The sequence below is a fragment of the Diabrotica undecimpunctata genome, chromosome 2 (assembly GCF_040954645.1).
Source record: "Diabrotica undecimpunctata isolate CICGRU chromosome 2, icDiaUnde3, whole genome shotgun sequence".
Lineage (NCBI taxonomy): Eukaryota > Metazoa > Arthropoda > Insecta > Coleoptera > Chrysomelidae > Diabrotica > Diabrotica undecimpunctata.
In genome coordinates this window covers 136,984,641-136,997,408 of record NC_092804.1, presented here as the reverse complement: position 1 = coordinate 136,997,408, position 12,768 = coordinate 136,984,641, and the positions used below count along the sequence as shown (strand labels likewise).

The 12,768-nt window shown below is 32.1% G+C and overlaps 1 protein-coding gene across 2 annotated transcripts in view; it reads left to right on the top strand.

Annotated features, from left to right (window-relative positions):
* The first annotated feature begins 5,446 nt into the window (after positions 1-5,446).
* LOC140434933 (nose resistant to fluoxetine protein 6-like) overlaps positions 5,447-12,768 on the top strand; it is a 64,920-nt gene continuing 57,598 nt past the window's right edge. For both annotated transcript variants that reach the window (XM_072523572.1, XM_072523571.1), the window contains exon 1: positions 5,447-5,772. In XM_072523572.1, coding sequence (XP_072379673.1) covers positions 5,589-5,772 — 184 coding nt within the window. In that variant the 5' untranslated portion in view covers positions 5,447-5,588. The remainder of the gene's footprint in view (positions 5,773-12,768) is intronic.

The window sequence follows — 12,768 nt, the reverse complement described above, 5'->3', positions numbered from 1 at the left end:
AGTTAGCCTAAACTTCCCCACGTGCTCTAAAAATAATATTAAATAAAATTGAAAAACTAGGCAATGTTTTGAAGGTTACGTTTTACTAACATTACAAAAATAATAAATGTTCTATTATATGTACAGCAATTGGTACATATATTAACAAAAGTAACTTATAAATCAAGCAAAAAATTTAACACATAAAACTTACCTTTAATATACGTAAAAAATTACGACGAAAAAATAACTACCATTTAATAAAACTCGTCTGTGCTAACTCACTGCCAAGGCCGGACGATGTTTCTTCTAGCAGCTTGGGTTGATCTTCTTCTTCAGAGGTTGGCAATCATCATAGCTGTTTTAATTTTTGAGGCAGTAGCTCTAAAAAGTTGTTTTGAGCTGCATCCAAACCATTCTTTCAGGTTCTTGAGCCATGAAATTTGTCTTCTTCCGATGCTTCTTCTGCCATCTATCTTTCCTTGAGATACTGTAGCTTTCTTTCTTTAATTGTAAGTTCAACTTCCTTCTCTTTACCTATTCTTCTCAGTACTTCATTGTTCGTAACTCTATCTACCCAGGAAACCCTCATAATTCTTCTATAGGTCCACATTTCAAAGGCGTTAAGTCGTCTCATTGTGTCTAGATTTAACGTCCATGATTCTACTCCATAGTATAGTACACTGTATACGTAACATTTTGTTAGGCGTACTATAAGAGCTAATGTTAAATCTTTGCCACATAGGACCTTTTTCATTTTTATGAAATTAGAACGTGCTTTTTCTATTCTGACTTTGATTTCTGCAGTGTAGTCATTTCTTTATATTATAAGTGTTCCTAGGTAAGTGTACTTTTTTACTCTTTCGATCTGCTTGCCTTCTACTGTCAAGATTTCGTTCGTTGGGTTGATATTGACGCCTAATTTAAACGTAAATCGGATATATTGTGAGTAGCCAAATGTTCCCTAAGGCCGAATGTAGACCACTTTCCCCTAGTATATATTTAAAAAATATATTTCAGTTGTTATAATTTAACACAACTATTTATATGGTGCAAATAAATAAATATTGATTGTCGGTAATTCGTAAAGTTCTATTTTATTTACTATTTAGTTTGTTTACCATTAATATTGGCTATGGGTACGTTTGCTTGGTTGTATAGTAATTTCCAGCCACTTCTAGTCTATCAAAAAGTAACTAACATCACAAAAAAATAATTACTAAATTCACTCGACAGTTCGGACTGGGAATAGTGAACCGATATTAGCTAGGAACTACCATGTATATAATGTAGGTCATTTCCTATGTGTAAAAAGTATCAAAAAGAAATACTATTTATAAAAAAAAAAATTCTTCAAATAATTTGATAAAGTAAAATTATTTTACTTTAAAGAATATTTGAGGAGGTGTCAATCAAAATCAATCATGTCCATAAAAATCAAAAAATGACTTAGCAGCTGTTTCATAATATAAAGAGTGAATCCTATTCTATGGTGTTTTCGGTTTCGGTTAAAAAATATCATGTCCTGTTTAAAATGAATACACAATATTAGGTTCCCAAATCAAATGAAATCATTTGACCATGTCAACACATTGTCTGTGTTTTCTCTCTAGGTTATGTCGATAGCGTGTATTGAGTTTGTATTGCACTGTGGTTTAATTTTAATATTATTATAGTAGTTTTTATTAAATAAAATTGAAATTTTCCATGGATGAAGAAAACTTAGTGAGAGTGGGCGATGCCAATGAAGGATCTCGTAAAAATAAAAAGACTGTGGATAAAAAAACTAGAGCCAAGCTTAAGCGATACAGTACTCCAGTGGGATGTCGTGTGTTTGTTCCATGTAAACACATGAACAAAGGTATGAAATGTGCATTAGTTAGGCCTATAGATGCTATTTTTGTTCGAAATATCCTCTACAAAATACCTGACAAAAACACGCAAGATAACACCATTGCCAGTTGGATAAATCAACGTAACATAAAGCGGTGAAGGCCTAGGCCTACCTCTGAAAAATCAAAGGCTAAAAGTTTTAGTGTACAATATTCTATACTTTCATCAACCGGTAAAGTTATACCTGTGTGTAGGAAACTTTTCATGCATATTACCATGGTGAAGGGAACAAGATTGACTAATATTTCTAAAAAGGTGAAAGAGGGAAAGGCTGTTAAGGATCAGAGGGGTGGCGATAGGAAGAGTCACAAAACTGCTGCGAACAAGGAATCAGTCCGCCTTTTTTTGAGAAATTTAAGAGGAAAAGAAAGCCACTATAATCGAAAAAATCGAAAAGGATTTATCTTGGTGCAGACTTAAACATTAAGAAGTTGTGGCTAATATACAATGATTCTGTACTTGATAATCTTAAAGTTAAGAAATCTATGTTTAGGAGAGTTTTCAATGAATTAAATATCGGATTTTCATCACCAGCTTCTGACGTTTGCAGTACATGCAATAAAATAGATCTTCAGCTGAAAATTGAGAAGGCTAAAGCTGTGAAAGACTTGGTAGTGGTCAACTAATTTATGATGGAGAAAAGAATACACAGATTAAGAGCTAATGCTTTTTATGGGCTCTTAAAGGAAAACAAAGAAAATGAGGTTACTTTCTGTTTTGATCTCCAGCAAATTCAAGCACTTCCCAAAACTCCTATTCAAGACGCGTTCTACAAAAGACAATTAAGTTTTTACTCTTTTTACATTGTAGCATCAATCGCACAAAACCCCATATTTTACATATGGACTGAAGAACTTGCAGGAAGGGGTGCGACCGAAGTTTCATCTGCACTTATAAATTTCTTGAACTCCGCTAATTTTTCAAATGTAACAAGACTGAATCTGTTCTGTGATGGGTGTGCCGGTCAAAACAAAAACAATGCCGTTGTTCACACATTAGTGTATTACTTAGGATCAGTGCAAAATGCTTTAGAGGAGATTGTTCTAACATACCCTGTTCGCGGGCATAGCTTCCTCCCCGCTGATCGGGTGTTCGGAAGGGTTGAAAAGTTACTCAGGAAGCAGCCTACCATTGCAACAAAGGAAGAGTACTACAATGTATATAGTTCTGTTGGAGAAGTACGGAAACTTGGAGAGGATTGGGGATTGATTGATGCTAAAAGTTTGGCTACACGATTTAAAAACATTGAAATGATATCTGAAAAGAAGAGGATTTTTGTGAGGAAAGAGAAAGCTGTCAACCGCAATGGACAAGAACTTACTGTTATCAAAGTGAAATCGGCACAGAATTTTAGGTTTGAAAGTGATTTTGAAACCTATAACAAGCCTAAAAAAAAGGCTGGCATTCTGCAAGGTCGTTCTCAACTCCTGTAGAGTCACTTCCACTAAGCAATATAGTGAAAGCAGCTAAGAAGAAGGACGTGAAGACGTTACTTGTGAAAATGTATGGTGATGACTGGCAGAAACATGACTTTTTATCTTGGTATAAGACCATAATAGTGGAAGTCCAGGACGACGAAATTGATGCTGACGAAGTGGACGAATCCTGTGATTGTCTAGAACCTGACATTGGACTACACATTTAAACATTTATATTTTGTGGAAAGTGTCGTAGGTAAATGTTAGCCATTTTTCAAGATATTTTTTGTAACAATACAATAGATATTTTAAGTAGTCTAAGAGTTTTTTTATCAACCCTTTCTATCAACGTCCATGAAGTCCAATCAAATAAGAACATGTCCTTTTTTTAAAATGTATTTACAGGTTTATTTATACCTTCAGATTTGAAATATTTACTAAGAGTCAGTTAATTTTAATAAATAAAATGATATATGCTAATTTATCCGATTTTTCATGTAAGGTTATTTACTAATACGTTTTTCGCGATTTCCCTAAAACTTCTTAAGGTGGACATGATTGATTTTGATTGACACCTCATTTACATCATAAATTTACTAATTTAGTAGTGACATCTATACATATACGACTAAACTAGTACTGAACTAAGTTAATTTCGTGGTTTAGCCATTTCTTTATAGATGTCTCACAACGCAGTAGATATAACTGGTTGCCTAATTATTCGTATCCACTGCAACAAAATTCAACAACCATCGACAGATCCTTGAGATATAATATGGAATAATATTTAATATAAAATACTTCAATATCAATCAAAAGATAATTCCGAATTTGTTCAGTTATATATTATTGTGTATAGGTGGCACAAATAAAATATTAAATTTATTAAGTACGTAATGAAACCATAGTTTTCAACTATGCCACTGAGACATTTGCGTTTATAATAGGTATAAAGAAACGATATCATTAAGGAACTGTTGATAATCTAGGTCCAATAAGAGATATGTTTAATATCTTCCTTGATAACTGTAAACAGTGCTACACATTAGTTAGTATGATGAAAAAACCATCAAATTTATTGCTATATATATCGAGAATTGGAGTGTCTTTTGAATTCTAAATCATCTCTATAAAAATAAAATAGCCCGTGACAGTGATTACACAAAAACTCAAAAGAAAATGGATGAAGGTATTACTATAAAGGAGATAAAGGCCAAAATAAAAAATTGCTCCAAGATTTTCTCGCTTACCAATCCAATTTCTCACCGAAATTTTTCTCTTTTTTGAGTTCCGCTTTGGATTCATTATTAAATTTCTAACAATATATGTGGTAATCAGCAATATTTTTTTTTTGAATTCATTCCGAATAATTACAAAACAAGTACTTTAGTTTTAAATGAAAATCACTCGATTGTTGACTAGCACTGGCATGTGCAAAAATCTACTCTGCATTATCGCCTTGCCAGTATAGGCAAGCTAGGTACTGGCATACCAATTATTAGCAAATGTGGTTTGTGCCTGCCAGTTAATGGCCTATGCCAGCAAGTGGCATGCCAGCTACTTTTCCAATTTACTGGCATGTGTGTACTCGGCTTAATGTTCGACCATTTTTTCTCAGGCAAACTTTGTGTGATGCTGCAAATGAGTAGCGTATTATTTTAAAAAATAAATGAACGAAATTTTTTTCAAAAATTAATAATTCTTTCGAATTCTAATCGAATTAAAAATATTTGCGGTCACCTTTTGACTGGCAACCTATTATCAATGTGTTGTTCTCTTTTAAATGTATGTAAAAATGTGAGTTTGATTCCCTACGTTATAAACGTAGTCCTGCAGTGGGATCTAAGACTATTAGGGTAGACAAAAAATGCAATATGAGGATGTAGGTCTTAAAAGACTCATTAAATAAGTTTTACAAAAAATAGATATAATAGGTATAAGTGTTTGACTTGTAAAGATAAAATATTTTTATGAGTTTTCAATGTTTCTCACACTAACAATTATTTTTAAAGTTAATATTTTAAATACGTTTTTATAAAAATTCAATGTCACAAATATAAATTACTACAAATTAAAACGTATGTTAATTAATCAAAAGTTGTTACTTTATCACTACAGATCGGTTTAGAGGAAGTCCGTTAATCACTTAATCTTAAGTTTTTTACATCTTAAATTGTACATGTACCAGTGATATAAAGTTTAGAGGCTGAATAAAATGTTCCAGATTTATTTATTTTTTGTTTTTGTTGAGTTGTTGTAATATTTGGTGTCGTTTAACCAAATTTGAAGTTATTTGAAATGCGAAACCTGTGGGCAATACTATTAATTGTTGAATTTTGGTTAGGATTTTGTACTTCCTCAGATATAAGTATTTTTCCAACACTTCCGGTGACCGTAACAAATACAAGTAACTTATTATGCAACAAACAAAGCAAAGAGTACTTGGAAAATTTAAAAAATTTTACATTATGGGCTTATGAAAGTAAGTGATATTTTGGGTATTATATTTTTTAGAAAATAGGAATATTGAAGATATGTATTATTTGTTTAACTATATTTTATTATAAATAATTAGTATCAACAAGGATAACTTACATTTTCGCAATCCTTATATTTCATCTATTCCTTATTAAATATTTCAGCCGCATTTTGCAACTATTCTTAAAATAAACTACAAAATATTTAAAATACTAACAGTTTTCCTTTAAACTATATCCTCAACTATGCAGTACCTACTCAATGATATAGTATACTTATATATTTTTTTTAACCAGGTTGTCTCTCTTTATTATTGACTTTTATTTTACGTTCGTATACTATATAATACAATATATTTACACCCCCTTACAACATGTTCAGCTTATTAATTTTGTTTTGTTTTTGATGATGATTATTTTTTCAACTTTCTGAATTCTATGACGTAGTTGTATATTCTTAACTCTCAATCTATTCCCTCTCTCAACCGTTTCCATCTCTCTCTGTTGTTCTACTCTCCATCGTTTAGGCCTCTCTTACTCATGGCGTCGTCTACTTCGTTCCTCCAGGATTTTCGGGGTCGTCCTCTTTTCCTCCTTCCTAAGCGGCTCCATTCGGTTATTCTCTTTATCCATCTGCTGTCGCTAGTTCTTCTTACATGTCCATACCACTTTAGTCTTTTTTGTTCTATATATGTTAATATGTCTGTTTTTATTGATGTCCTTTGCTTAATTTTGTCATTACTTCTCCTATCCATTTTTGTTACTCTGCAGCATCTTCGCAGACATTCCATCTCTGTTGCTACTATCTTACTGCTGTTTTTCTTGTTTACGATCCAATTTTCAGCCCCATATGTCATAATACTTCGCACTAATGTTTTATAAATCTGTGTTTTTGTCTTTATATTTAGGTGTCTATCCCACCATACTGAGTTAAGTTGTCGTATTGCTGTTCTTGTTTGTCCTAATCTTTGTGTAATTTCTTCCTTTGTTGTTGCCATTTGAATTTATCCTTTCCTTTGATTGTTACGTTGTCATCAATCTGTAGATCTTCTATGTCTTCTTCACTTGTAGATAGGTAGGTACTCTGTTTTAGTTTCTTCATCATGTAGCTGAGGTCGTCTTGGTCTTGTGCAGTCACTAATTGATCGTCTGCAAAGCTTAACGTATATAGGTATTCGTTCCGTACCGGTACTCCCATGCCTTCGCATTTTCTTTTACATGTAGTCAAGGCTTTCTCTAAGTATATTTTGAATAGAGTTGGAGATGTGGAACAACCCTGCAGGAGCCCTTTTGTTGTGGTGAAGTCTCCTATGATTTTTGTTCCCATTTTAATGGACACTTTATTTTCTTTATACAAAGCTTTTGTAGCTTCTATGAGTTCCGTCTGTATTTCTAATTTGTGCATTGCCTCTCTAGTTCTGACCTTGGTATAGAGTCATACGCCTTTCTCAGGTCTACAAATGCCAAGTGTATATCTCTATTTTTTGCTTTTTACTTTTCCAACAGTTGTTCCAGTGTGTATATGTGGTTTATGCATGATCTTCTGCAGTGAAGCCTGCCTGATCCTCCCCGATTTTGCCTTTTATCGCTTGCTCTATCTTTTCTCGCAGTATCTTCCCATATAATCTTCCTATTGATGATATCCTCTTATTCCTCTGTAGTTTTCGCATCGTTTTCTATCTCCTTTTTTAAATATAGATGTCATATATGCCTCCGTCCATTCCTTTGGGAGCTGTTCTCCGTTTATGGCTTTCTGAAATATCCATTGTATCATTCGGTGTAATTTTTTTGATACGTATTTTATAAGCTTAGGTGCTTATAAAATTATTTTATTAGCTCCAGGTCCCGCTGCTTTATTATTTTTGATTGCTTTTATGGCCGTTCTCATTTCCCTATCTGTTGTTTCTATTTCTTGTTGTGGGAATCTGCTTCGTCTTCGCCTGTTTTCTTTTCCAATGAATTGTGGTCTTTGTTTTGTTAATAGTTCCGTGTAATAGTCCTTCCATTCTTTGTCCTGTAAATTTTCCAATTTAATTTTTTCTTTTGAGTTTTGTTTCAATCCTCTCAGTACTTTCCATGACTCCGAAGTTCTTGTACCTCGTATGTATGTTTTAATATTTAAGCAGGTTCTTTCCCATTCTTTATTCTTTTGCTATGTTATTTGTTTTTTCACTTCTCTATCTTTTTCTCTACATTCTTTATAAACTTCATCGTTGTTTGTAGTCAGCCATTGTCTGTATATTTGCTTTTTTTCTTCAATTATTCTTTTTGTTGGTTCATTTATTTTTCATAATAGTGCTGTTTATTTGTTATATGTTCTTTTTCTCCTAGGGTTTCGAATGCTGCTTGCTTTATACTCGCCTTTATATGCTCGTATATTTCTTCGATATTGCTGTATCTAAATTCTATTAATTTTTGGTCTAGCCGTTGTTGGTATAGTTCTCTTATTGATTGTTCTTGGAGTAGTTCTATATTGTATTGTTTTTCTCTTATAATGTTCAACGGTTCTTCTGTATAGGGGGTCTTGGTATGTTTCGAATTAATGCCCATTTTTGCTGTCAGTAGTCTATGGTCCGTTCCACATTCTGCTCCTCTTCTGACTCGCACATCTTTGATCTTTATTGTGGTATCTTGTTTGATTATTATGTAGTCTATTATCGATTTCAGCTTTCGTGTTTCTTGCGTCCATGTATATTTATGAATATTTTTTATGTTTCAAGAATCCGTTGGGGATTTTTAGGTTGTTTAGTTCGCATAATTCAATCAGACGTTCTCCCTTATCGTTTTGTTCATCCTCTCCAAATCTCCCCACTACTTTATGGTTTTCTTTCCTTCCGCTTTTGCCATTAAGGTCTCCTGTTATAATTATCTCCACGTTCTTTTTAATTTGCTCTGTTTGATGTTGGAGTTGTTCCGTGAAATGTTCTTTTTCTACTCTCGGGGAATCGTCTGTTGGTGCATATACTCCGAGTATCACTGTCTCTTTACCGTATATGTCTATATGCATTTTAATTATTCTCTCGTTGATTGGTTCCCAGGTTCTAACCCTGTTCTTCCACTTATTTTTGATTAGTATTCCCAATCTGTAGTATTCAATTCAATCTATAGTATTTTTATTATTCGCAGATAACACCACCTTTCACAGGCCTTGAGTAGATTAAGTTCAATTTTTGTTACCGTCGAGATTTTTAAATCGTATAGAAAAGTTAAGAAAATTTAGCAGCTTATTATTTTTTGTCTAAACTTCACATTAATATTGTTACACTTTTTTAAAATACCTTTGGTCAATACCAACTTGTTGACATTATTTTAACACAATGACAATTATTATAAACTTTAATATACTACTGTAATAATTATTAAACTGTGAACTTCCACTGTGACTTCACTAGACATTTCAAGGATTTTTCGATGTTATCTCGAATATTCTAGAATATTAATACTTCTTTTTTTTTTCATCAAGGGACTTTTTCTATGTGAAATAAATCTTATAGTCTAGGCGGGATCTGTTTTGGATTGGACATTTTCCATAGGAAGCTATTTTTTTGCTGGAATCCCTTCAGGATGTGCCCAATATCGATAATCACGATATGCGCCAGTCGCGAACCCTGTGCTAAATTTTTTATTTAACAAAATCTGAAAACAATTGAAAATTTTTCATTTTTTTGTTCCTCTTTTAGTTTATTCGGAAAATATTGATCCTAGAGAAAAAAGTATAAAAGTTAAAAGTTTCGTTATTCAATTTCACAAAATATTTCGTTAGCTAGAAATTAAAAATTTAATGTTTATTGTTGAAAAAATAGTAATAATTGGAAAAAAAGTACAAAAAAATGAAGTTAATTCTTTAAATGTTTTCGACTTTCTAAACTTGACTTACAAGCTCCATATTCCGCCTAGAAAAACCTTTTAATATGTGTGCTAAATTTTGTTAAGATCGGTCAGATAGATTTTGCATAATAATTTTGTAACCCAGCCTCCTAGAAACAAATCGCAAATTTTCAAATTTATAGTAGGCCCTAAATAAGGCCCTCAGATATTTGCAAATTTTTTTACACATAAAGGAAGGCTAAAACTTTCAAACGCTTTTTGTAAAATTCAAATCGGTTTACTAGGAGAGCCTAGAAAATTTTTAAAGTTTTAAACATTTTTTATATATATTAGGCTTATAAACAAATTGAATAACTCTACGAGCTTTAAACATATCAATTTTAAAATTTATATACTTAAGGAACATTAAAAGACGCTTCTTAAAAAAAAAAGATACATTCGGCTTACTGGTTGCCGAGATATTGAAGGTCAAAGTTGGCACACATTTGCCGTGTAACCATAAGTAATAGAGCGCTCGTTTTTAAACAAATACCCTCGTCTTGTCAAGTACTTTTTATATGAAAAATAACGTAATGCGCTTCATGGCAACATCCATAAAAAGACAAATAAAAACCGTTTTCGCGTAAAATGTCGCTCGGAATGCGTGAGAGGTGGTGGTGGGGGACATTCACTCGAAATGTGAATCGGCGAGTTCAAAATCATAGCGCGCGCTAAAAATTGCATTATCTCTATTCTTGTTAACCAATTTTGCTCTTTTTTTTTGAATCGATGTCTCGGACGACAAGGATTTCAAATATCATATTTTCAAATACCATTTTTTGTAACAATTGTATGTTAAACAAGTAATTGCATTTTTTCTTCATGCATTTTTTTTGAGCTTGCAATTTATACATTGAAGTAAATTGTTACTTTTAGTAAACAAATATGTATTTATAAATTGTTAATTAATAATTTAAATTGTTAAAACAAAGGCGAACGAAAAAAAATTTTTTTTTTCATAAATAAACTCTATTTTGACTCAATCTTCAATAATTTTTTTTAAAGTCTTTTGTGGACGGAGTAATAAGAGTAATGTATCTTTTTTTTAAAGAAGCGTCTTTTAATGTTCTTTAAGTGTATAAATTTAGAAATTGAGATGTTTAAAGCTCGTAAAGTTATTCAATTTGTTTATAAGCCTAAAAAATGTTTAAAACTTTAAAAAATTTTCTAGGCTCTCCTAGTGAACCGATTTGACTTTTACTAAAAGCGTTTGAAAGTTTAAGCCTTCCTTTATATGAAAAAAAATTTGCAACTATCTGAGAGTCTTATTTAGGACCTACTATAAATTTTAGAATTTGCGATTTTTTTCCAGTATACTGGATTGCAAAATTATTATGCAAAACCTATCCAACTGATCTTAACAAAATTTAGCACACGTTTTAAACATATTCAAAAGTATTTCTAGGCGGAATATGGAGCTTATAAGTCAAGTTTAGAAAGTCGAAAACATTTAAAGGATTAACTTCATTTTTTTGTACTTTTTTTCCAATTATTGCTATCTTTTCAACAATAAACATTAAATTTTCAATTTCTAGCTAACGAAATATTGTGTAAAATTGAATAACAAAACTTTTAACTTCTTATAATTTTTTCTCTAGGATCAATATTTTCCGAATTATAAATAAAAATAGGAGCAAAAAAATGGGAAACTTTCAATTGTTTTCAGATTTTGTTAAATAAAAAATTTAGCACAGGGTTTGCGACTGGCACATACCGTGATTATCGATATTGGGCACATCCTGAAGGGATTCCAGCAAAAAATAGCTTCCTATGGAAAATGTCCATTATGGTTTTAATTTCTACAGATCTCGCCTAGTCTATTACGAAACTTTCGTAACACTGCTGCTTCCTTTATAGTTATTCGCCTCGAATAGTCGAATAACTGGTCTATCAGAGATCGGTTGAAGTCAACAGGGTGGATCAGCTCCATGGTGTGGACCTAATTTCTCTATATGCACTACCTTCAATTTACTTCTAGCTGAAATCTAAATGCAGTAGTTAGTTTGTTTATTTTCTGCAGGATGGGGCCTGTTTCCTTATTCCCAATTTCGTTGAAGTTGCGGACAAAATCCATTTTTACGTGTGAGATTGTATATAATATACTATATATTATTGATTAGATTAGATAGATTAGATAGATTAGATAGATTAGATATAGATATAGATTGTCTATAATATAATATACATGTGAAGCCTGGCATTGAATTTATCACTTTATAGCTTTAAAATTTTACGAGTAAATTCGTAGACTCTTTCCCATTTTTCTTTCAAATTTTCGATGTACGACAGGAATGAATATTCTTCTTAGAAAGGCAATCGTCCAAAAAGTAGATTTTTGGAAAGCTTCATTTCTCTTGCTGTGATCATTATCGATGAAGAATAACTGTTTGCTTCATATTCGGAACTTGAAGTATCCCAATATTTTTAAATATCGGTGACAGACATTGAAAGGTATTGACAAGCAGTTATATTATGTCCTTCGATCATTCCGTCTAATTTCGAATGGAGAGGCGTAGTGTGAGTCTTCTTAATACCCAAGATTTGCATTCATTTTTGCCATAAATTTGATTCAAATTTGGCATTTGATCTAAATGTAAGTCTAAAAGAACTCCATGTCTTGATGCAAGGTGTGTTATAAATGTTTCTGTTACTGTAGTCACTTCTTGATTAGGAAGGGGTGTAATTGAAAATCATTTTGAAAAAAAACCATTGCGACCATTAAATACTTTTTTCCTCTCTCTGTCATCGGTAGTGGACCAAAAATATTCATTGCAAGTCGTTCAAAAGGCTCTCCGGAATGATATTGTTCCATTTTACCACGACATGTTAGTGGCTTAAAAATTGCAACTAAGAATGTGAAAACGGTGTCGAAATTGTACAGAAAGACAAAGAATCCTTTCACAATACAGGAGTCATCGAATGTTGTTTATTCTATACCATGTGCCAATTATAAAAACGTGTATATCGGAGAATCATCTCGTAATTTTTACAGTAGAGTGATCTCACATTGCCGAGACATAAAAACCAAAAAAATAAATGCTTGTGCGCTGACAGAACATGAATTACCGGTAAAACATAAATTTAATTTCGAGGATTCCTGTATTTTGGTAAAAGAAAAAAACCATTCAAAACGT